Raw genomic sequence first — 19,373 nt, forward strand, 5'->3', positions numbered from 1 at the left:
GAGTGAACAGTAGACAAAGGAGCTCTCAGTCAGTTTACAGGTGTCTGGAAGAAAGAGCCTGAGGAAGCTGAACAGCCTGATGCCACAGCTACTCTCATCACCAACCTTTCCAGACTGACATATGGGTCACTATGAAAGTTTTGAGACAGACTGCGTGATGCTCCATCAGTTCTAAGAAACGCAGTGGGCAGCATCCGTTCTGATTCACCCATGCAGGTATCAGCCTGCCGGCTCATCAGTAATGTGGGGAGGGCTTTATTTGTTTCTGTCTGAGTGGATTTTATGTCTCTTGATTTTTGTATATCTCAAAACTTTCCTGCTCACCCATGTGTGAACACACTTCCAAATCCAGAACAGAACCTAAGAAACACCCAGCCCCAGCGTCTGAGTTCAGTGAACGTGTGACCTTCCCAGAGCTTCCGCCTCAGCCTCTTCCCTGTTCCATGACTCAGCACAAAGCACTTACAACCAAGGTCTCACAGGGCAGGAAGCACAGAGCTAATTTACAGGTCTGGAAAATGGACCATATGTCACCAACCTCTCATACAGGATTCCCCCACTCAGGACTGGGCAGGGATTTCCCCATTCTCTAGGCCCGGTGAGCTCAGAAATCAGACCTCCATTTCCAGGCACAAACAGGCGGCCTCCTCCAGGCCACACCGTCTACACTCTAACAAGATCATGAGCAAAGCAGCCTGAGTTTTTTTGGGGTGGTTCCACCTTGAGAAGGGAGTACACACTCCAATCCTTTCCCTGAGACAGAAACTCCAAAGACCTAATAACCTTGCCACAAGGGAGGGACTGCGTTCAACTTTGAAAGGGTATTTTTCTACCTACCAAATCCTGGCCAAAATGTCATTCTCCAGACAATATATACCCCTAGACAAAGGATCCAGGAAGATTTCTTTGCCAGAATTTCTGGTGCTTTTTACTCCTTCTGTCTAGTAAAATCCTATTTTACCACTGATCTGTGGTCTGTGGGTTCATTCTTCAAATCCTTGAGATCAGGACCCCCTGAAGAAGAAATTCTGGTAATAGCTCCACAGAATCAAAATCACCTGGATTTCAGAGGTTAACCAGCCAGGAGCTCTGCGAGGTTAACCAGCCAGGAGCTCCGTGAGGCTAACCACCCAGGAGTTCCGCGAGGTTAACCACCCAGGAGCTCCATGAGGTTAACCACTCAGGAGCTCCGCAAGGCTAACCACCCAGGAGTTCCGCGAGGCTAACCACCCAGGAGCTCCATGAGGTTAACCACCCAGGAGCTCCATGAGGTTAACCACCCAGGAGCTCCACGAGGCTAACCACCCAGGAGCTCCATGAGGTTAACCACCCAGGAGCTCCACGAGGCTAACCACCCAGGAGCTCCGCGAGGTTAACCACCCTAGGAGCTTTGCAATCCGGCTGGCTGAAATCTATCTCTGAGCATGGTTACCTGGGCAACATCAGGCCAGGAATTCCTCTTGGATGCCTAAATCTTTCCTCTCAGTAATAAGCCTGGTTATTAATTTTCACTGCCCGCTAAACACATGCCTTGTGGAGATCAAGGGTTTACACAATGTCACCATGTCAAGTATTCAGAATTCAGAGAAAAATCAGAGAGTCTGAGGCCTGTGCCCTAACGCAGCCTTCAACAGCCTTCTTTGTCTTTCTGTAGATGACTCTTCCCTCACTTACCACTTCACTGGGTGAACAGGTGTCTGAGAACTGAGATGAGTGGACAGCAGTCTGTGACCCAATAAACTAACATGTCACCTAGGAAAAAGAGGGGCGTACAGTGCTTGGGAAAAGCCATGATTATGACCGCGGGAGCCACACCTCTCCAGGGCTGGGGCACACTAAGGACCACGGGGCCCACACCTCTCCAGGGCTGGTGCACTAAGGACCACGGGGCCCACACCTCTCCAGGCCTGGGGTGCTCTGAGGACCACGGGGCCCTTACCTCTCCAGGGCTGGGGTGCGCTAAGGACCACAGGGCCCACACCTCTCCAGGGCTGGGGTGCTCTGAGGAGCAGCTTTTTTACCTGCCAGGCCCAGCTGAGTTGACAGGAGACCCAGAAGCACCATGGTGTGTGGTGGCTCCTCCATAACTCAGCCACATCACCTCAGAACTGCCTCTCTTGCTAGAGAACAGGGCACAAGAGACCAAGAGAGTTCTGCTTCTGTCCAGGGCTGAGCCAGGACAGTGGGCATTAAAGCCCCTCTACGATGCCTGCCCCACACCCTCTCCCTGAGCTAAACTGGGGCTCCCATGGCCATCCTGCTTCCTGCTAACTTTGTCCCAAGGACCTCTGGTGTGACAACAGAGCAATGTGTGTGATTCTCTCTCCCTGAGAACAGTGGAAAGTTCACCTTGGAACTCTCAGAGTCCAGTAAATGTTACATCCTCATCTCATCGTCCTGTATTTCTCCTTTCTCTTCTCAACTAATAAACTAAACATCCTATATGTTATGAAAGTTGTGAGACTGTAAACAGAGGCACTTCAGTTTTAAAAAGTCCCTGCCAAATAGAGCCAGGGAGGCCATGAAGATAGTTCTCAGGCCTGACACCCACAACTGCCATAAAAGATTGCAGAGACCACAGCTTTGCACAAAGACCATCATAGCCTTACACAGAAAATCATTTCTGCAAGGACATCTCCCAGCAACTGCCTGTCCAACCTTGGACTGCTGCCACCTTCATTTTGACCCTTACAGCCAGGGATGTTTATCTCAAAACAGTGTGTCATCCTCCTCGTGCTTTAAAATCCTTGGCCTTCCTTTACTTGTAGAGTCCGCAGTACACACATGAGCTTTCTATGGCACGGCTATTCCCGCTCCAGTGCTCTGTTCCCAGATGAGCATCACTTCACCATAGAGAGCCTCTCTGTGTTTGTTACTTAGAATAACATATGAAAAGCTGACCGTGACACAGTTTGCTTCAATTCCGTCACTGCCTATCCCAACATGCTGTATGGATTCGCCCTGTAGGAATGAACCCGTTACCCAGATAAGGCATCCAGTCTTGGGAGACTGAGAACTCACTCACTATAGCAAGAACGGTGCCAAGCCATTCATGCAGGATTTGTCCTAAAACTCAAAGAACTCCCACTAGCCCCCAAGTCCCACCACCACCACATGGGGGGTCAAATTTCAATATGAGCTTTCCTGGGGACAAACCAACCATATCCAAGCGACAGCAATCTCCTTGTCAACATGTGCTGTCCAGCCATTGTAACGGCATCTTGTGATTTCAGTGTGCATTGCCTTGACGTCCAATGTTGTCGAACATCTTCTCACGAGCATGTCAACTACCGGTTTCTTTTTTCGTTTCTTTTCTGTACATCCAGCAGGCTTGTGATATGAGTGGGCTAAACAAGGGCCCCATAAGAGCAAAGGCTTCTGTGATTAGTGACAAGTGAGACTATAATAACCACCCATGTACAGAGCCGCAGCGGTGCCCGTACCCACTCCAGGCAGTAAGGCCTGACAGAGGCACCGGCCGAACCCTCTGACCTCAGGACGCCTGTGATTTGTGCTGGTGTGTGGGGTGGTGGTGGTGGTGGTGCCTGTGTTGCTGCCACAACATGCCGGGAGTGTGTTAGTCTAACAGGGCAGGGAGGATGTTGATACTGGACAGGTGGCACCCCCTCCAGCTTAGCCGAGCCAGGCTGGAGCACCTGCCACCTCTATCTTGGTGGTGTTGGCAGCTGCTGGCAGAGGAACCAGCAGCCTGGAGCATAGGCAAGAGGGGGGAGCCCCCCTCCCCTACTGGAGGCTCCAGTAGCCAAGGGACTGGACACCAGCAGGAGAAGACACTGGTATCTCCTCTTCCTCAGTGCATCCCTTATTGGTCCATTTTCAAAATCTGCTCCTGATTGGTCTATTTTCAGGACCCTAAAGCTCACTGGACAACTGCCCCTATCTATATAAGTCCCTAAGCAGATAGCCCAAATGCAGACCTCTGCAGACTTCTGAGAGAGAGAGAGGGGGCAGAAAAGCAAGAGCAAGAGCTATAACACTTGTACTGCTGATCCTGCTCCACAAGGAAGCTTGGTTCTTTGTAAGAGCTGTAACACTTGTATTATTAAATAAAACCTATCCTGGGTCCCTTGCTTCATTCTTCAAACTGCCGAGACCAAGAGCCTGGAAATCCAGTATCGAAAATCCGGTATCAATGTCATGCATTAGAGCTGCCCTTGGCACTGTCAGGGAAAGCTGTGTGTGCAGTGCACATCCAGGAGAAATAACCATGAGCAAAGGTCTCCGACTGAGCCAGATGCAGAGGATGGTGGGAACCCTCGTGGTGGTGGTCCTCTCAGGGAGAGAGCCCTTCCTCCGAACCACTCCCGCACCAGCTGGCTCTGTGGCCACGGCCACTGTGAAATATTCTGAACTCTGACATTTTCTCACTATCAGCTTTTAGTTCCCCGTACCCATCCTTTAGTGAGCACCAGATTCAGGCCAATTACTATTCAAGGTAAAATGCATTCCCTTTTTACAAGGTGGCGAGCAATCCTGCACTGGCCCTAAAGGAAGGACATTCCCACCTGGACAGGGCGGCTTAGCAGCAGCTACAGGAGAAGGACATGGGAGGCACATCATGTCTGGGTGTGATAATTTTCTTTTTAAAGAAGTCCAAACTGTTCAACACAGAAATGGGATCTGACTCTTCCTGTCACTGTCCACCAGGCAGGTTTACGATGATGATGGGGCTTCCCATTAACAAGGGGGCCGAGCTCACAGAGCAGGAGGAAATGGTCCTTTTATCTTCACTGTCCATAAAGAATCCAGATAAGTGCTTTTTCCTCCCACACAACAGCAAGTGATCCATGGAAAAAATCAACCCCATCAAAGCTGCTTCTTAGGCCTGAAAGCTTTTAACAGGGGTGATGTCAGCTTTATGACTGTCCTTCTGCCTCTGACCAAGGCTCCCTGGTGCTCCCGGAGTCCTGCTCTCCATGGGGAAGCCGCCCCTCTGGCACCCAGTGACCCCGGCTGGCTGGAGCAGGGAGGGCGGCTGGTCAGCAGCAAGGGCAGCCCACTCTGGTGGGACCTGTAGTCTGAGAAGGAAAGAAGCTTGTCCTGACTGTCCTGCAGCCCAGCCTGGCCTGACAGCCACACATTCCTTCCACACAGAAACCCCAGGGCATTGACTTCTCACCCTCACACAATCCCATGCTGAAAATTTCAGGGGGACATTGTCTATTTTACTGTGGTATCATTGGCCTCATGTAAGGGAATGAACCTCAGTCCTGACCCCGATATTGTGAAGGGGAGTCAGGCCACAGGAGCCAAGGGCTCTGTAGGGCACTCCCACCACAGGGGGTTTCTGGCAGCGGCCTGGAGGTCTGTTTTGTAAATGACTGTGAGGCGAGGTCTTGGCTATGCCGGGAAGAGGACACAGTTAGTTAGTGGCCTCTCTTGTGGGCTTGGGCATAGCCAGTTGGGTGCAGGCACCGCAGCTGCCAGCTCATAACACTATCAGAGGGAGGCTCATACCCTCTCCAGCTGCCAGCACTCCGCCCTCCCCCAAGACACCTCCATGGGGGAAAAACTGGACTCGAGTGGTCACTCCAGCACCTGCCCATTCTGAGCTTTTGGACCTCATCAGACATCCTAACCAGGCTGTTAAAAGTTGTATGTTCCAAAAGGATGCTGCCACTGTCCCACGCAAGGAGTGAGTTTTCTCTGTGACGAGCCACTCAGAACACCTGCTGTGTAAGGCAGTCGGAACCCAGACAGGTCCTGACCCAGGGCTGGGATTCTCTCCTGAGTGGTCTTTCCAGATTCTTCTTACTGAAGCTGGGGTAAACAAGGCAGTATGTTGTCTGTGTGGGAAGATGGGCTCTGTTCCCTTCCCCCTCCGACTCTTCCCCCAGGCCCTGACCTTCACTGGGGGATGCCGTGTGCCGGCTTCGCAGGCAGCGTCACGGCCTCTCACTTCCCTCAGTTCATCTTCGATCCTAGGAGACGCATCTACTTTCTTTTTATACATAAGGAGTTTCAAGCACTGAGAGGTTAAGAATTAAGTCCTAGTTCCAATAAGCAAACCTAGAAACGTTTGACTCCAGAGTTCATGAGACAAAAGAAAATACAGATGGCTGCTTGCGAACAACCTTGGTTCAATAGAAAGAAGGGATTAAAAACTAACCCATCTGAAATAGTTTTACACAGTGGTTAACAACAGTGCTAAAAAGACTTTGGTTTGAGGGCTGCATAGCTTTTAACCCAGGGGACCTCAGACAAGTGCCTGGTCTCATTTTTCTCATCTGTAAAGTGGGAGCTTTGGAACTTGCCTCATCTTCCCGTGAGAACATAGATTACACCTGCAAAGTGATTTGTGGATATGGCATATGGCAAACACTCAAAAGTGGCTATTACTATTCTCAGCAGTGTCTCAGCCCACCCTGTATTTATCACAAACTTAAAATTGACTGTTTCCTATTAAGGGGGCCATATGGAAAAAAACAAAGTCCACTTTAGGAGAAAATTCCTGTCACGTTAATGTCAAGCTTGCTAAGATCTGATCGTCTTTTCAGTGGATTCATTTGAGGGTGTTTCTGAGTCTGATTCTTTCAGACTTGTATGATGATACACTGTAGCTAAGTGCTACATTTCACACCACCTCAGACTGTGCCCAGAGCGTTTACTGTGGTCCTCAAGGCCGATCCATTAGTTTTCTAAAAGTAAAAGTAGAGTTTCCCCTCAATCTTGAAAGAAGCACGCAAGGTTACAATGGCCCCTGTTCTGTGATTAGGCTTTGTTCAGAGCTGCCATCCAAAAGAAAACCCGACCAGAGGCAGCAGAGCAGCTGGAAGTGTGAGTCGTGACTCTCAGGGTCCCCACGACACCTCCCAGCAGTGGATGGGCCGAGGCTCTCCTGAGGAAAAGAACCGTCGTGACCCGACGTGACTATGTGCATATGTGAAGAGAGATTTGCTGCAGGCCTGCTTGCTCATCTTTGGAAGCTGGCAAGTCGCAGCCCTACAGATACGGCCAGCAGGCTGGGGGTGCGGAAGGAGCTGCGGCTGGTCCCAGGCAGCAAGGGCAGAACTCTTTCTTGCCTGGAGAGGTCAGTCTCTGTTTCTAAGCCCTTCAACTGATTGTGGAGGGTGATCTGCTTTACTGGAAGTGTACTGATTTAAATGTGACCCTTATCTAAGAAACACCTTTATAGAGAAGCCAGCATGATGTTGACCCGATATGCAGGTACCACGGCCTATTAGTAGACACACACACCAAATCAGCCGTCACAGGAAGTCACGTTCTACCCTGTGGTAGATCATCCCCTTTGTACAGTCACCCGCCTTCTCAGTGACCCTGCAACCCTCAGGACCCCTCTGTCCTCTGCAGAGAAAGAATCTAACACTGTTCTTACTCCCTGACCCCAGGAATTCCCTGCACTACTCTGAGTGTGTTCTCAGCTTTTCTTACTGCCCTTGCAACCCACACCATGTTCCCAACTCCCTGGGCCCGTGTAACAGAAGCAAAGGCACAAGTAGGTGTTTATAGGACACGAGATAGGAAGGGGGAGCTTGTGTTTTTTTAGCAGCTGCCACGTGTCGCCACAGGCTTCAATAAAGCAATTATACCCCTTTCATTTACAATGTTCTGCATTTAATTTTTTTCCCATTCCTTGATGTCTGGAAACAGCAGAGTGAAGGACAGAGCTGTCCCTTTGCCCACACGCTTGTTCTAGTTCAAGTGCAGGCTGGAGAATGGACAACAGATGGCGGAGATGTGTGATGAGACATGATGGGGAGTGTGGCTGCCTGGGCTCGAGGGGTGAGTGTGACACTCAAGATAGAACTGTCAGGGTACCCCCCCTTTTCTGGGTCTCCCCCACTGCCCTTCCTGCTCTGTGTCAGGAAACTGGCCTCTCCTGGACCCCTGGCTGCCCACTGGAGGCAAAGGCAAGAGATGGGGGATGCGCAGAGGGGGTCTTGTTCTTTACCTGGAGGCCTCTGTCCTGAGATGTCACATTGGATGAGCTGTGTCCCTTGACCGAGGTCACAGCCCTCTTAGCTGTCTCCTGGGTGCTGGCGCCCCCTCTCCCTCAAGATCTAGGGCTGTAACTGCTGTGGAGTCACTGGCCCTGGGGTCCTACTCTCGTCCTTGCTGGCAGCTTGTGGGTAGCCCTTTATCAAAAGCTCTCATAACTAGCAATGAGAGTGTGGTATTTGGGGCCTGCTGGGACCAGTCATAAGATATTCAACATGCGCTAATTTCCCTTTCTTGGAAGCACTGGTATAAAACACGATAAGTCATAGGAGTGTCCAAACTGTGGCCTGAGGGCCACACACAGATTCTGTGAGGACTTTTTTGCTTACCTCTGCTGTTGAATATCATGAAAATTAGGCACAGGCTTTTTTCTTTTGCTCATCAGCTTTCATTAGTGTTTGTGTATTTAATGTGTAGCCTGAGACAACGCTTCTTCCAATGTGGCCCAGAGAAGCCAAAAGGTTGGACACCCTTGCCAGACACTTCTGAACTGTTACAAACCATAACTGAACAAATGCCGATGCTATTAAGCACCACGTAGTGACTTGAATCCAAAGCTCAACACGAATGTTCTTTACCTCGTTACGAGAACTGTAGAACTTGCAATATTTTCCTTCTATCCTGGTTTAGAGAGAACTCAGTGTTGAACTCCATGATCATCGTCAACAACTAATTCAGTTGAGTGTCCAGTAACACTTATGTCTCGACTTCTCAAAATACTTTTTTTTGAGACAGTCTTACTTATGTTGCCCTCAGTAGAGTGCTGTGGCATCACAGCTCACAGCAACCTCAAACTCTCGGGCTTAAGCAATTCTCTTTTCTCAGGCTCCCAAGTAGCTGGGACTACAGGAACCCACCACAACGCCCAGCTATTTTTTGTTGCAGTTGTCATTGTTTAGCTGGCCCGGGCCAGGCTCAAACCCACCACCCTCGGTGTATGTGGCTGGCACTGTAATCCCTGTGCTATAGGCGCCAAGCCTCAAAATACTTTTTTAAACAAGTTTTCATCCTATTTTTGCTGTTGTCTTTTCCATTGTTTTTAATCTGGTGGATAGTCTGAATCCTTTTTGGAATAAGGAGAAAATACATCCTAATTAATAAACAATTCGACATAAAAATCAGGCCTAGATCAGCATTCAGACTGTGGGAAAGGACCAAGAAATCCAATTTCACAAGAGTCCACATGAAAATAAGCCCCAGAAGCAAGAGGAAAAGGCTGGGTGGAAAGCGGGATCCCACCCAAGGCACCGGGTCTGGGCAGCAAACCCACCACTGCCCCTTCTCTCGGGCTGGGAGCATCCCTGGCCGGGGCCGTCAGTTCTGCTTCTCACTTCCATGGCAGCTTAACAGATCTTTAGGAATGGCCAAACTTACTCTTGGTGTGGGGCTCCTGTCTTGGTCAGCAAGGTCAGCACAAAAAACATAAAAATCACGAAGACAGCAAGACCAACCCAAAATCCAATCACAATGGAATCTGCAAGACAGGTAACACCAGGATTAGCATCTCACAGTTGTTTAAAATGCAAATGTTCACGGAATCAGAGCTTTCTGGAGACATTTTGTATGTAAAACATGAGAGGAAATTAACAATCTGATCCCAACTGGCTGGGGATGAGGAAAAATGCATGTGTCCTCCTGGCTCTGTCTGGGACGCTGTGAAGTGACGCAGGCCTCCCTGACTCCTGCCTTCCACCCTCATGAATTAACCTGGGGGAACATCAGGTCATCTGGGTCCTCCAGCTTCCACTAACGTGTCTCTAATTGGAAAATACAATTTTTAGCAGAGACTGACATCTGAAGTTAACTGTAGACTTTCCTTTTTAATATAGTGGAAATGAGACCTAAATAAGACCCGATAAGGGTAAGTACCAAGAAACACATGTACTCAGGTGCAGTTGACATGGAACAGTAAAATCTCATTATCTGGGCATGGACAGTGAAGTGACAGCAAGGAAACATGCACAGGAAAGGTATAGCTCTGCATGGCCGAGACGAGTCCTAACACCACACACCAGGGTCATGCTCAAGTCTCAACTGGGAATTTAGTCACCTTGCGTGGCAGGTGTCCTCCTGAGACAGCTTTCACCATGAATGGTGGACACACAGCCTGAGGGTGGAGGGCGGGTGCCTGTCACCCAGCCCAGTCCCTTCCCCCTGCTCTCCTGGTGACCCAGGGAGCTCATCAAAAAGCAGCAGAATGTGGGGCTGGGGCGGGTAACAGGAGGAGCCGTGGGAGGGAGAGCTGGAGGACATACGAGCATCGCCATGAACCAACAGCATTTCCAAACATCTCCTTGGCAATGTGGCATCCACACAACCTAGGACAATTCGCTTCAAGTAGTTTTGCTTATTCACACTCCCCTTTGAACACAATTCTGCTTCTTCAGACTACGTCTACTTTTTCCTAACTCCTAACACACCTTCTGCCCTACAACCTGACCCAGGGCACTTTCTCACCCTGAGCCCCTTAGAAGGACCATCGGAGACCCCTATCTCCAGCAGGAATACCAAAACCGGCCTGCAGTCTTATTTACGCCCCAGGTGTCATGGGCACAGGTGCCACAGTGGAGGGACCCAAACTGAGGTCCTGAAGTTCCTTCAGGGAACCTCCTCTCTGACATCCTTCCCCTCTCAGTTAGGGGCAAGCCCATCCACCAGGCACTCAGGTCTCTAATACTCAGATCACCCTTGACTCTTTCTCTTTTCATCCCATTTCAACCCCATGAGGCATCTTCCCAGACCTAACTTTTAAAACTATCCAGTTATGTCCTTCTCCCCAGTTTACTGTCCCTACTGTGTCCATGTCCCCACCGTGTACCCTGTGGTGGCAACGCCTCCAGTCTCTATTTCATCTCACCCCTCTCACTCCCCAGCTGCTGTGGGGTCCTGCTGAAACCCGAGTCACAAGCCACGGGTCTGCTCCAGACCCTCAAAGGACTTCTCAGAGTAAAGACCCAAAGTCTTGGGCATGACCTCTCAAGCTCTCATGAACTCTGACCTGTCACCTGCTCCTGTGCCCCTGACCAGTCCCTGATGCTCTCCCGGCCTTCTTGGTGCTCTTTGCTTCTTCCAGTTCCTCCTGCAAAGGCACATTTACCAGCATGTCCCTCCCCGAGACCAAAGCTGAGGATCTCTCTGTCCAGGTCTGTCCTCAAATCTCTCCTGCTCAGTAAGACCTTCTGGGGCCACTGGGCCCACTCTCCACCTCCATGACCCCTCTCCCCACTCTGCCCACACTCCACGTCCCCTCTCCCCACTCTGCTCACCCTCCGCCTCCACCCTCCACGTCCCCTCTCCCCACTCTGCCCACCCTCCACCTCCACAGTCCACGACCCCTCTCCTCACTCTGCCCACCCTCCGCCTCCGCACTCCACGTCCTCTCTCCCCACCCTCCACCTCCACGACCCCTCTCCTCACTCTGCCCACCCTCCGCCTCCACGCTCCACGTCCCCTCTCCCCACTCTGCCCACCCTCCACCTCCATGCTCCACGTCCTCTCTCCTCACTCTCTTTGTCCTTTTTTATCACCACCTGGCTCAGTTGCGTGACCTTTTCTGACTGTCTCTCCTCCTAGAATGCAAGCTCTATAGAAGAAAACATCTTTGTCTTCACAATTCACTGTTTTATCTCCAGTGTTTAAAATGGTGCCGTATGTAACAAGTGCTTGATAAATTCATGTTGCATCAGTTAATGAAAAAATAAATTTCCACTGTGCTGATGCAAAATGTGTGTCAGACACATATCCACTTTGACACATCATAAGGTTTAATTCTGGATTCAAAAGGAAAGGCAACGGAGAATTCATAACGACCGTGAGAGCTCGTTTCTCAGATGCAAGTCCCTTGGAAGGTGGGAACCTGGAGTCAGCAGCAGAGGCACTTAGTCTACCTGAAGGTCCATTACGGGTCGAGCAGATGATGGTGACGCCCCTGTCACTCCTGCTCTCAGTCAGCACCTCCCCTTCACCTATCCTGCTTTCATTCTTTTGACCCTACACCTAGTTGGCTTTATAGTTTGCCCAGGAAAACAAAGAGTCACCCCTGAAAGTCAGAATTGCCACATTATTGAACCAATAATTACAATAGTTGACTTGACTTTTCGTTTTCATGGATGGCTGGAGGTTTTTGTTTGTTTCTCTGTATCTCAGGTTGTCAGACTCCTGAAGCTGATGGTCTCTGCTATGATCAGATCTCTCATATCAGAACAGTAAGTACCCAAGTACTGGGTATTTTTGGTTTTTCTTCATGTGAACATTAAAACTAACAAAGGCAATCCTTACTAAAGCTGTAACAGCTGAAGCAAGCACGCAATGAGTCTCGCCTCTGCCTGTGTTTTGCAGGAATTTGTCCCAGCTATAATCATTTCTAGGATGTAATCTGCTCACAAAAGACTTTCTTCAGTTGTCTCTGGAAATGCATCAACTAGAATTATAGCAGCAGGCCTATCTTCTGTGTCCCCTAAATGTAGGGAAAGAGACAGGAGCAAATTGACCCCAAAATAAAGTTAATGTCACCAAGTGGTAAGAGCTTCACAGGGAACTACGTGGGAATTGTCCCAGTCATTCTGATTTTCATCACTAGTTATAACAAGTAAAGGTTATCCCAGAAAAACAACAGGTTAAAGAATTTAAGTGAATGAAGGAGGGTGACTTCACGCCAGACTGTGACAAGCCCTCCACGTCAGATAAGTGACCACAGTAACAGTCTGCCCTAACGGATTCAGCAACACAGAACAGACGGCAGTGAGGAGTAAGAGGAGCATTTAATCATTACCACTCACTTTAGGAGGAAAGGGTATGTGGTTAGGTAGTGATTTTTGTTTAAGGAGAAAATATGGAAAGTTCTTGCAAGGGGAGCATGAGTTAGCTCTGAGGGATCAGAAACGCCAAGACAGGCAGAGAGGAAGCAGCGGGCAGCACAGGGGAGAAAGCATCTCACTGCCACACTGGCATCTCTGATTCTAACCTCGCCTGTGTCTCCTGATGTGTCCCACTAATCTGGACCAGTTATGGACCTGAAAATCTTACAGCATTGTGGCTATTCACTCCAAAACAACTGAACGTTTCAGGGATATTTGAGGGAAGCCCGACAGGATTTGGAAGTGGCCGCAGCTCCTGCCGGCTCTGCCGACCCCACGGGAGGAAGGAAGCCCCGCTTGGCGTGGCCAGCCAGCATCCAGAAGCCACTCACTGAGAGTGATCTTCCCAGGACTGGGTGTCCTTGCTCTGGGCAGCATCACTAATCATGCTGCTAACAGGAAGCACAGTTCCTTCCAGTGACATGAAGTAGGAAGAGGTCCCAGGCCACTCTGGTCTGTCATCATGGACACACACAGACAGACTGCCAGTCTCCACAGCTCCAACATCCAGTCGGAGGAAAGGATCCTGCTGACTCTGTGTTGCAAAAGCAGAGTCTTCAAATAACAGTCCCAGATTCTGTTTCAGTAACATTTTTGAGAGTTCAGATGTTAACAGTTTAGGAACCGGTTCAAACATTTTTAAAAATCTCAGTCTGAGATCGACATTGATTCGTGATCTCCCAATATTCTTTTAAGTTCCTTATCAATCAGAACCACCGGGCCCTCGTGTAACACCATCCCTGAACAACCAGCCTATGTGTGGGGAGGGAGTCTCAAGTGGTTTGGGAGGTAGAGGGCAGAGTGCTGTGAGAAGACAGACCCGGTCACTGCCTGGGATTTCACAGGTTAAGACACACACATATTATACTCAGTCATGGGACTTACATTTATGAGCCTTCAGGCCTTCAAAGGAAACTGGTCCGATCTCATAATACTCATACTCCCAGGTATAATCAGAATTAGATGCAGATTGCTGGGAGGTTCTGTTAGAAATTAACCTCTGAGAAGCCATGTCCACCCTGCACAAAGAGAGAAAGGCAAGGGCAGAAGCTGTTAGTTCATTCCCCTCTGCATGGGCAGCCTGACCACTGCTGGCCACATCCCTAAGCTCAGAGGCAAGGCCTCAGGGGGTATTACGCCAGGCCAGGGAGAGGCTCGCACCAGCCGCCCCCACCCGTCACACCACATGGCTCAAGTTTCAGGCTCTCAGTCCTCTAGATGGGACACCATGTGTATTTGAAGTCAGACACTATTTTTTATGAACTTAAACCCAATGTCTGGCACATGACCAACTTTCAATAACTAATAAAAGAAAGGCGGGAAGGAGGGAGAGAGGCTGAAAATCTCTGCGCTTAACAATGTCAGCCTCACCCTCAGACCTGCATGAGTAAAAAAAAAGCCTACAGAAAATAAATAAAACAGTATCGGAAATGAGCCGGCTGCGTGTGGACCACTGTGCAGCGACTTCTCCGTGACACAGACTCCCAGCCCAGGTGTGACAAGAGCACAGGGGACGAGGAAAGTCACATGATGGGAAAAGACCTTCAGCAGAAGCCCGTGATTTACCGACTGCCCACTCCCACAGTTTGTCGTATTTTCAGGGTTTCCCAAATGTCTTCTTTGTTAACCGTGATTACTCTAGACTGGAAAATTCTGACTTCTTTGGGAGAAGCTGCTGTGTGATGCAGCGTGGACATGTAAGGGCGGTCAGTGCAGCCTGTGCTCAGTCTCTGTGCCTGGGCGTCCACGGCAGGGACACACAGAGCACCTCTTGTGCAGACACTGGTCCCCCCACAGACCTTCCCCTATCACAGGAACAAGCTGATGAGTAACAACAGCAGGGAAAACCTGAACAAAATCTCAGCAGAATCCAGGACTGGCTGACGGGATCTAGCACTGCCCCCAAACGCTCCCTGAAGTTCCCTCTGTCCACCCACCATGGTTGGAACCACCCACCACAACCGAAAACTCAAACCTCAGGGAAGTGGAGGGAAAGCCACTGCCACCCTCTGCCCCGAGACACAAGGCTCCCCTTTCCCTCATCCCTACTTCCCCACCCCAACCAAAGACCCCATCAGAGACCGCAGCCCATCATCACAACATTCACAGGACGGGATCCTCTGACCCAGAGACACCTGTCAGCGGGGGGAACCAGGGTGTGATGCTCAGGACCCCATCTGACAAGTCATTTTTGCAAAAGTAGGAAAGAAGATACTAATTTTCCTTTGGGAAAGAAAACTACACAAATTATAAGAAAAGCCAACCTTTAAGTAAGCAGTCATCTTTGTAATGCCAGCATAAGGAATGATAAAATCATTACCACAACCTTTGGCCCTTTTATCATTTATTTGAACAAGAGGTTATTTCCCTCGATGATGAAATAAATTTCCCCAGGAAATGAAAATTAACAACTCAGACCTAAGAGGCACTGTCCTCATTCCTGAGCACTTGTGAGAGAGACAAGGGAAGCGGCTCTCAAGGTTCAGAGATAAACTATCGGTCAGAACGAACCTCACCTCCACTGGAGAATGGTAAGGCCTTCGTACCACACAGGAAAACTCATGGGATTTGGAGTCAGAAGAGCAGGGCCTCATCCCTGCTCTGCCTCCGTGTGATACTGCCAGGCCAGACACAATCTCTCCAGGCACCATCACCATGACTGCAGAACACTGTTGTCAGGAGATGGTTCTGGGCTTGGCCTCTACTGGACACCATCGTGGTCCATCTGGCCCACTGCTCGGGCTTCCAAACTGGTCTTTCTGCCGTTACTCTTATTAATTCCTGGGGTTCATTCTCCACTCACAGCTAGTGATCTTTCTAAAGGACATCTTCCCCTGGTCACTCCTTCCCCTAACACTTCAATGGTTTCCTAGGGCTGTTAGGACAAAGTCCAAATTCCTTAAAATGCCCCCAGGTGCTGATGTGGCCCCACTGCTCCTCTGTGTGTGCTGTTTTGCCCACACTCTATCAAACTGTAAAGCATTTACTGCAGTTCCTGGAGGATTCATGCTTCTGCCGCCTGTTCCGTCTGGCCTGCATGTTCTTCCTACTGCCCTCCTAACTCAGCCGCTGCCCCAGCAATCGGACAAGCAGTCAGCAGGCCCGGCCCGCCACCTCTATGCTTATATAGTCTGCAAGGGAAAAATGTTTTCTACATTTTGAAATGGTTAGAAAAAAAATCAAAACAGTTATAATATTTTGTGACATGAGAAATGTGAAGCCACAAAATAAGAATAATATCTTGCCGCTTGTAAAAAGAGGGATGAAACATTACATGGGGTGAAATGAAGCAAGCCCAGCACAGAAAGCAAATCTCACATGTTCTCACTCATCTGTGGGAGCGAAATGTTAAAAACAATTGGTCTCACAGAGGAGGGAAGTAGAATGATGGAGTCCAGAGGCTGGAAAGGGCAGCAGAGAGGGAGAGATAAAGCAGGGATAGTTAACAGGTCCAAAAATAGAGTTAGTTAAACAGAATGAATCATATTTGATATCACAACAAAGTGACTACAATCAGCAATAAGTTAGGGTAGACTTTAAAATAACTAAGAGAGTGGAATGGGAGTGTCCCTAACCCAAGGAAATGTTAAATGCCCGATTTGACAGATACTCCAATTATCCTGGTTTACACTGATTAATGTACATTGTATGCCTGGATCAAAGCATCAGGGTATCCTATAGAGACATACAAATGTTAGTATCTGTAATAATTAAAAATTAAAAAAAATTTAAAGAAAATTATATGAGATTTAAATATCAGTGTCCATAAACAAAGTGGAACATGGTCGCCACTTATTTTTGTGTTTGTTGTGGGTCCTTCAGCATTACGGTGGCAGGGGTGAGTGGCTGCAACAGGATGTATGACTTCCCAAACATAAAATATTTACTTTCTGGTCTTTTATAGAAAAAGTTTTCTAACCCTGCTCTAGGGCCCTGGAAGAATTATACAAGCTCCAGCTCTCCCTCTAGGGAAACGGAGATGAGGTCCCCCCCTCAGGCACTGGAGTAACGACTGCCGGGGGTGTCCCATGAGGAGTGAGCAGCCAAGTCCCAGGGTAAGATCAGTAACAGCAGCCAGTGCCATTATCACGAGCTAAGAATGCTGGCCCGGGACAGAACAGCCACCACCACCCCAGTCAGCCAGTTCCCAGCAAGTTCATCGAGTGGCCCATGGACCTGTGTGCACCAGAAAAACAAATACAGCTTACTAAAAAATAACTCCACCAAGAAATAACTCCTTCATTTTGTTTAAAAGTCATAATGATCACATTTATATCTTGGGATTCATGCTGTCTTACCAACTCAAAAGTAGGATAATAATCTTTTGTGTTTCTTTAGGGAAATGAGATGAGGTCTGATTTGATTATACTGTTGTGTTGGAAATCAGCATTGCAGCCAATGTAATGAGCAGAGCACGGGAGGCCCCAGGCTTCTTCTAGAACAGAAAACCAGCGCAAAGTACGTGAACATGAAGAGAACAGAGACGCAGGGCGGCGTCTGTCTTCTCTCTGAGCAGCACACACAGACCTGAGGGCCACTCTGCACAGCCACTGTCCTCACGTCAGCTGCAGCAGGACCTGGGTTGTGGCTGAACCCGAGAATAAAGTGCATCTGTGGCAGGGTCCCCTGTCAGCAATCACCCCCCTCCTCCTGCCAGAGACAGGGCTTAGTCCTGCCTCCTCTCCTTTCCCTCACACTCTCACTTGCCTCTGCATAAGCCCCTCGGGGAGGGACCAGCCAGGGCAGCACTGGAGGCCACGTGGACAGGGCAGTGCAGAGACCCTGAGAGCAGAGGGACCATGCTGGGAGATAGGCCAAGTCCTGACACCCTGGGAACAAAAGTGGGCAAGGGCCAGGGTGGCCCAGGGGGCAGCAAGGACCCCAGATGGGATGTGATTCAGCCTCCTCACACAGCAGCTGTCACATAAAAGGAGGCACTTTAGTCCTCACCAGCTGTTTCCTCTCAGTTCTTGAATCCCAAAGACAGGCATGGAGAACTGAACCTCTGGCCTCTCCTTCAAGCCGTAGCCTGGCACCCTGGGAAAAATCCATGAAGCATTATTTTAGCTTCTGAGTCTCTAAGTGATCAGCTAACACCGCCAGGTGCTCAGGCAGACACGAGGAAGCCACACTGGGCATTCAGTCTAATCCCATCACTGAAGCCCAGGGCAACTCTGAGCTTTGCCAAACACACGGTAGAACTGTCCCCTTGCTTGGAAGCTGCCTGAGCATTCCGGTAGCTGCCCCAGCGCCTGGCCCCAGGCTGACGTGCAGCAGCTGCTCCCTCCACACAGCAGGGACAGGGTGGCCACCCAGCCTTCTGCCTCTGCTACTCCCGAGCCCCATACCCCACCCAGATTCTCTTCACACCAGGTTTCATCACAATATCTGAGTCACTAAACACAACTTTGCTGGGAAACTTGTCCTAAACACACTTCTAGCAGCAGTGGGGAGACAGAAACTGCTCTCTTGAGCAGAGGAAAGCACCATTGCCAACAAAAGCAAAAATAAAAACCACAGCTGCACCTCACAGGTGTCACTGAAAGGAAGTTTGCCCTTTCCAGGTGTGCACAGGGGAGTGTGGCCAGGACAGGCTACTGGAGTGGAGGGGACTGCAGATCCAGACAGAGAAACAGGCCCCAGACCCCTGTGCCTGAGCCCTCCCCACCCCCAGTCACACTCCAGGCACTCCCAGCTCCGAGTCAGGCTGCCCCGTGCTCCCTCCTCCAGCCCCAGCCCCACACTGCTCCTGGGCACTCTCTCTTCCTTTCTATAAACAGATCAACCCACTCTCCCAACCTCCCGGGTCTGGGGAGAGGCAGTCACACAGACCTTCCTGTGGAGTGAATAAAGGCTCTGTGTCCCCAACCCCCATGTCCTCAAAGGGTGATGACTGTACACGTGACCAGGGCTCCTGGGGTGAACGACTTTCCTCTCCATGCTAAGTGCTGAGCATTGACAAATGAGCTTGTTAAGTGGTGCCAGCTTAGGCACAAGCCTGGCTCCCTAAGGAGGGATCCCAAAGATCCCAGAAAGCCGAGAAGCCAGCCCTGTGCACACTCAGAGCATCAGCGGGAGCACAGCTGCCCCGTGCACACTCAGAGCACCACTGGAAACATGGCTGCCCCGTGCACACTCAGAGCACCAGCGGGAGCACGGCTGCCCCGAGCACACTCAGAGCACCAGCAGGAGCACAGCTGGAGGAGCACAGGAGGGAGCTGCTGGCCAGGGCCAGCACAGAGGAGACCTAACAATCCATGTAGATTTGACAGCAAAATTCCCCGATCGCAGGCTCAGTGCCTGTAGCTCCGTGGTTAGGGCACTAGCCACATACACCAAGGCTGGCGGCTTCAAGACCGGCCTGGGCCAGCCAAACAATGACAACTCCAACAAGAAAATAGCCAGGCATTGTGGCGGGTGCCTGGCTGAAACACCCCTCTGAAAACAAAGGAAAAGGACTGGAAGGGGAGGCAAGAGAATCACTTAAGCCCAAGAGTTTGAAGTTGCTGTGAGCTGTGACGCTACAGTACTCTACCC

General features: G+C 50.0%; 1 protein-coding gene across 2 annotated transcripts in view; it reads right to left on the bottom strand.

Annotated features, from left to right (window-relative positions):
* MRAP2 (melanocortin 2 receptor accessory protein 2) overlaps nucleotides 1-19,373 on the bottom strand; it is a 28,643-nt gene that overhangs the window by 1,383 nt on the left and 7,887 nt on the right. The window contains exons 2-3 of one of the 2 annotated variants that reach the window (XM_003801295.1): nucleotides 13,722-13,855; nucleotides 9,355-9,454 (exon numbers count right to left, since the gene is read on the bottom strand). In XM_003801295.1, the coding sequence (XP_003801343.1) occupies nucleotides 9,355-9,454; nucleotides 13,722-13,848 (227 nt within the window). In that variant the 5' untranslated portion in view covers nucleotides 13,849-13,855. The remainder of the gene's footprint in view (nucleotides 1-9,354; nucleotides 9,455-13,721; nucleotides 13,856-19,373) is intronic. The other variant, XM_023507785.1, reaches the window with a different exon arrangement.

This window comes from Otolemur garnettii, unplaced genomic scaffold, assembly GCF_000181295.1.
Source record: "Otolemur garnettii isolate 467f Iridium unplaced genomic scaffold, OtoGar3 scaffold00205, whole genome shotgun sequence".
NCBI classification, from domain to species: Eukaryota; Metazoa; Chordata; class Mammalia; order Primates; family Galagidae; genus Otolemur; species Otolemur garnettii.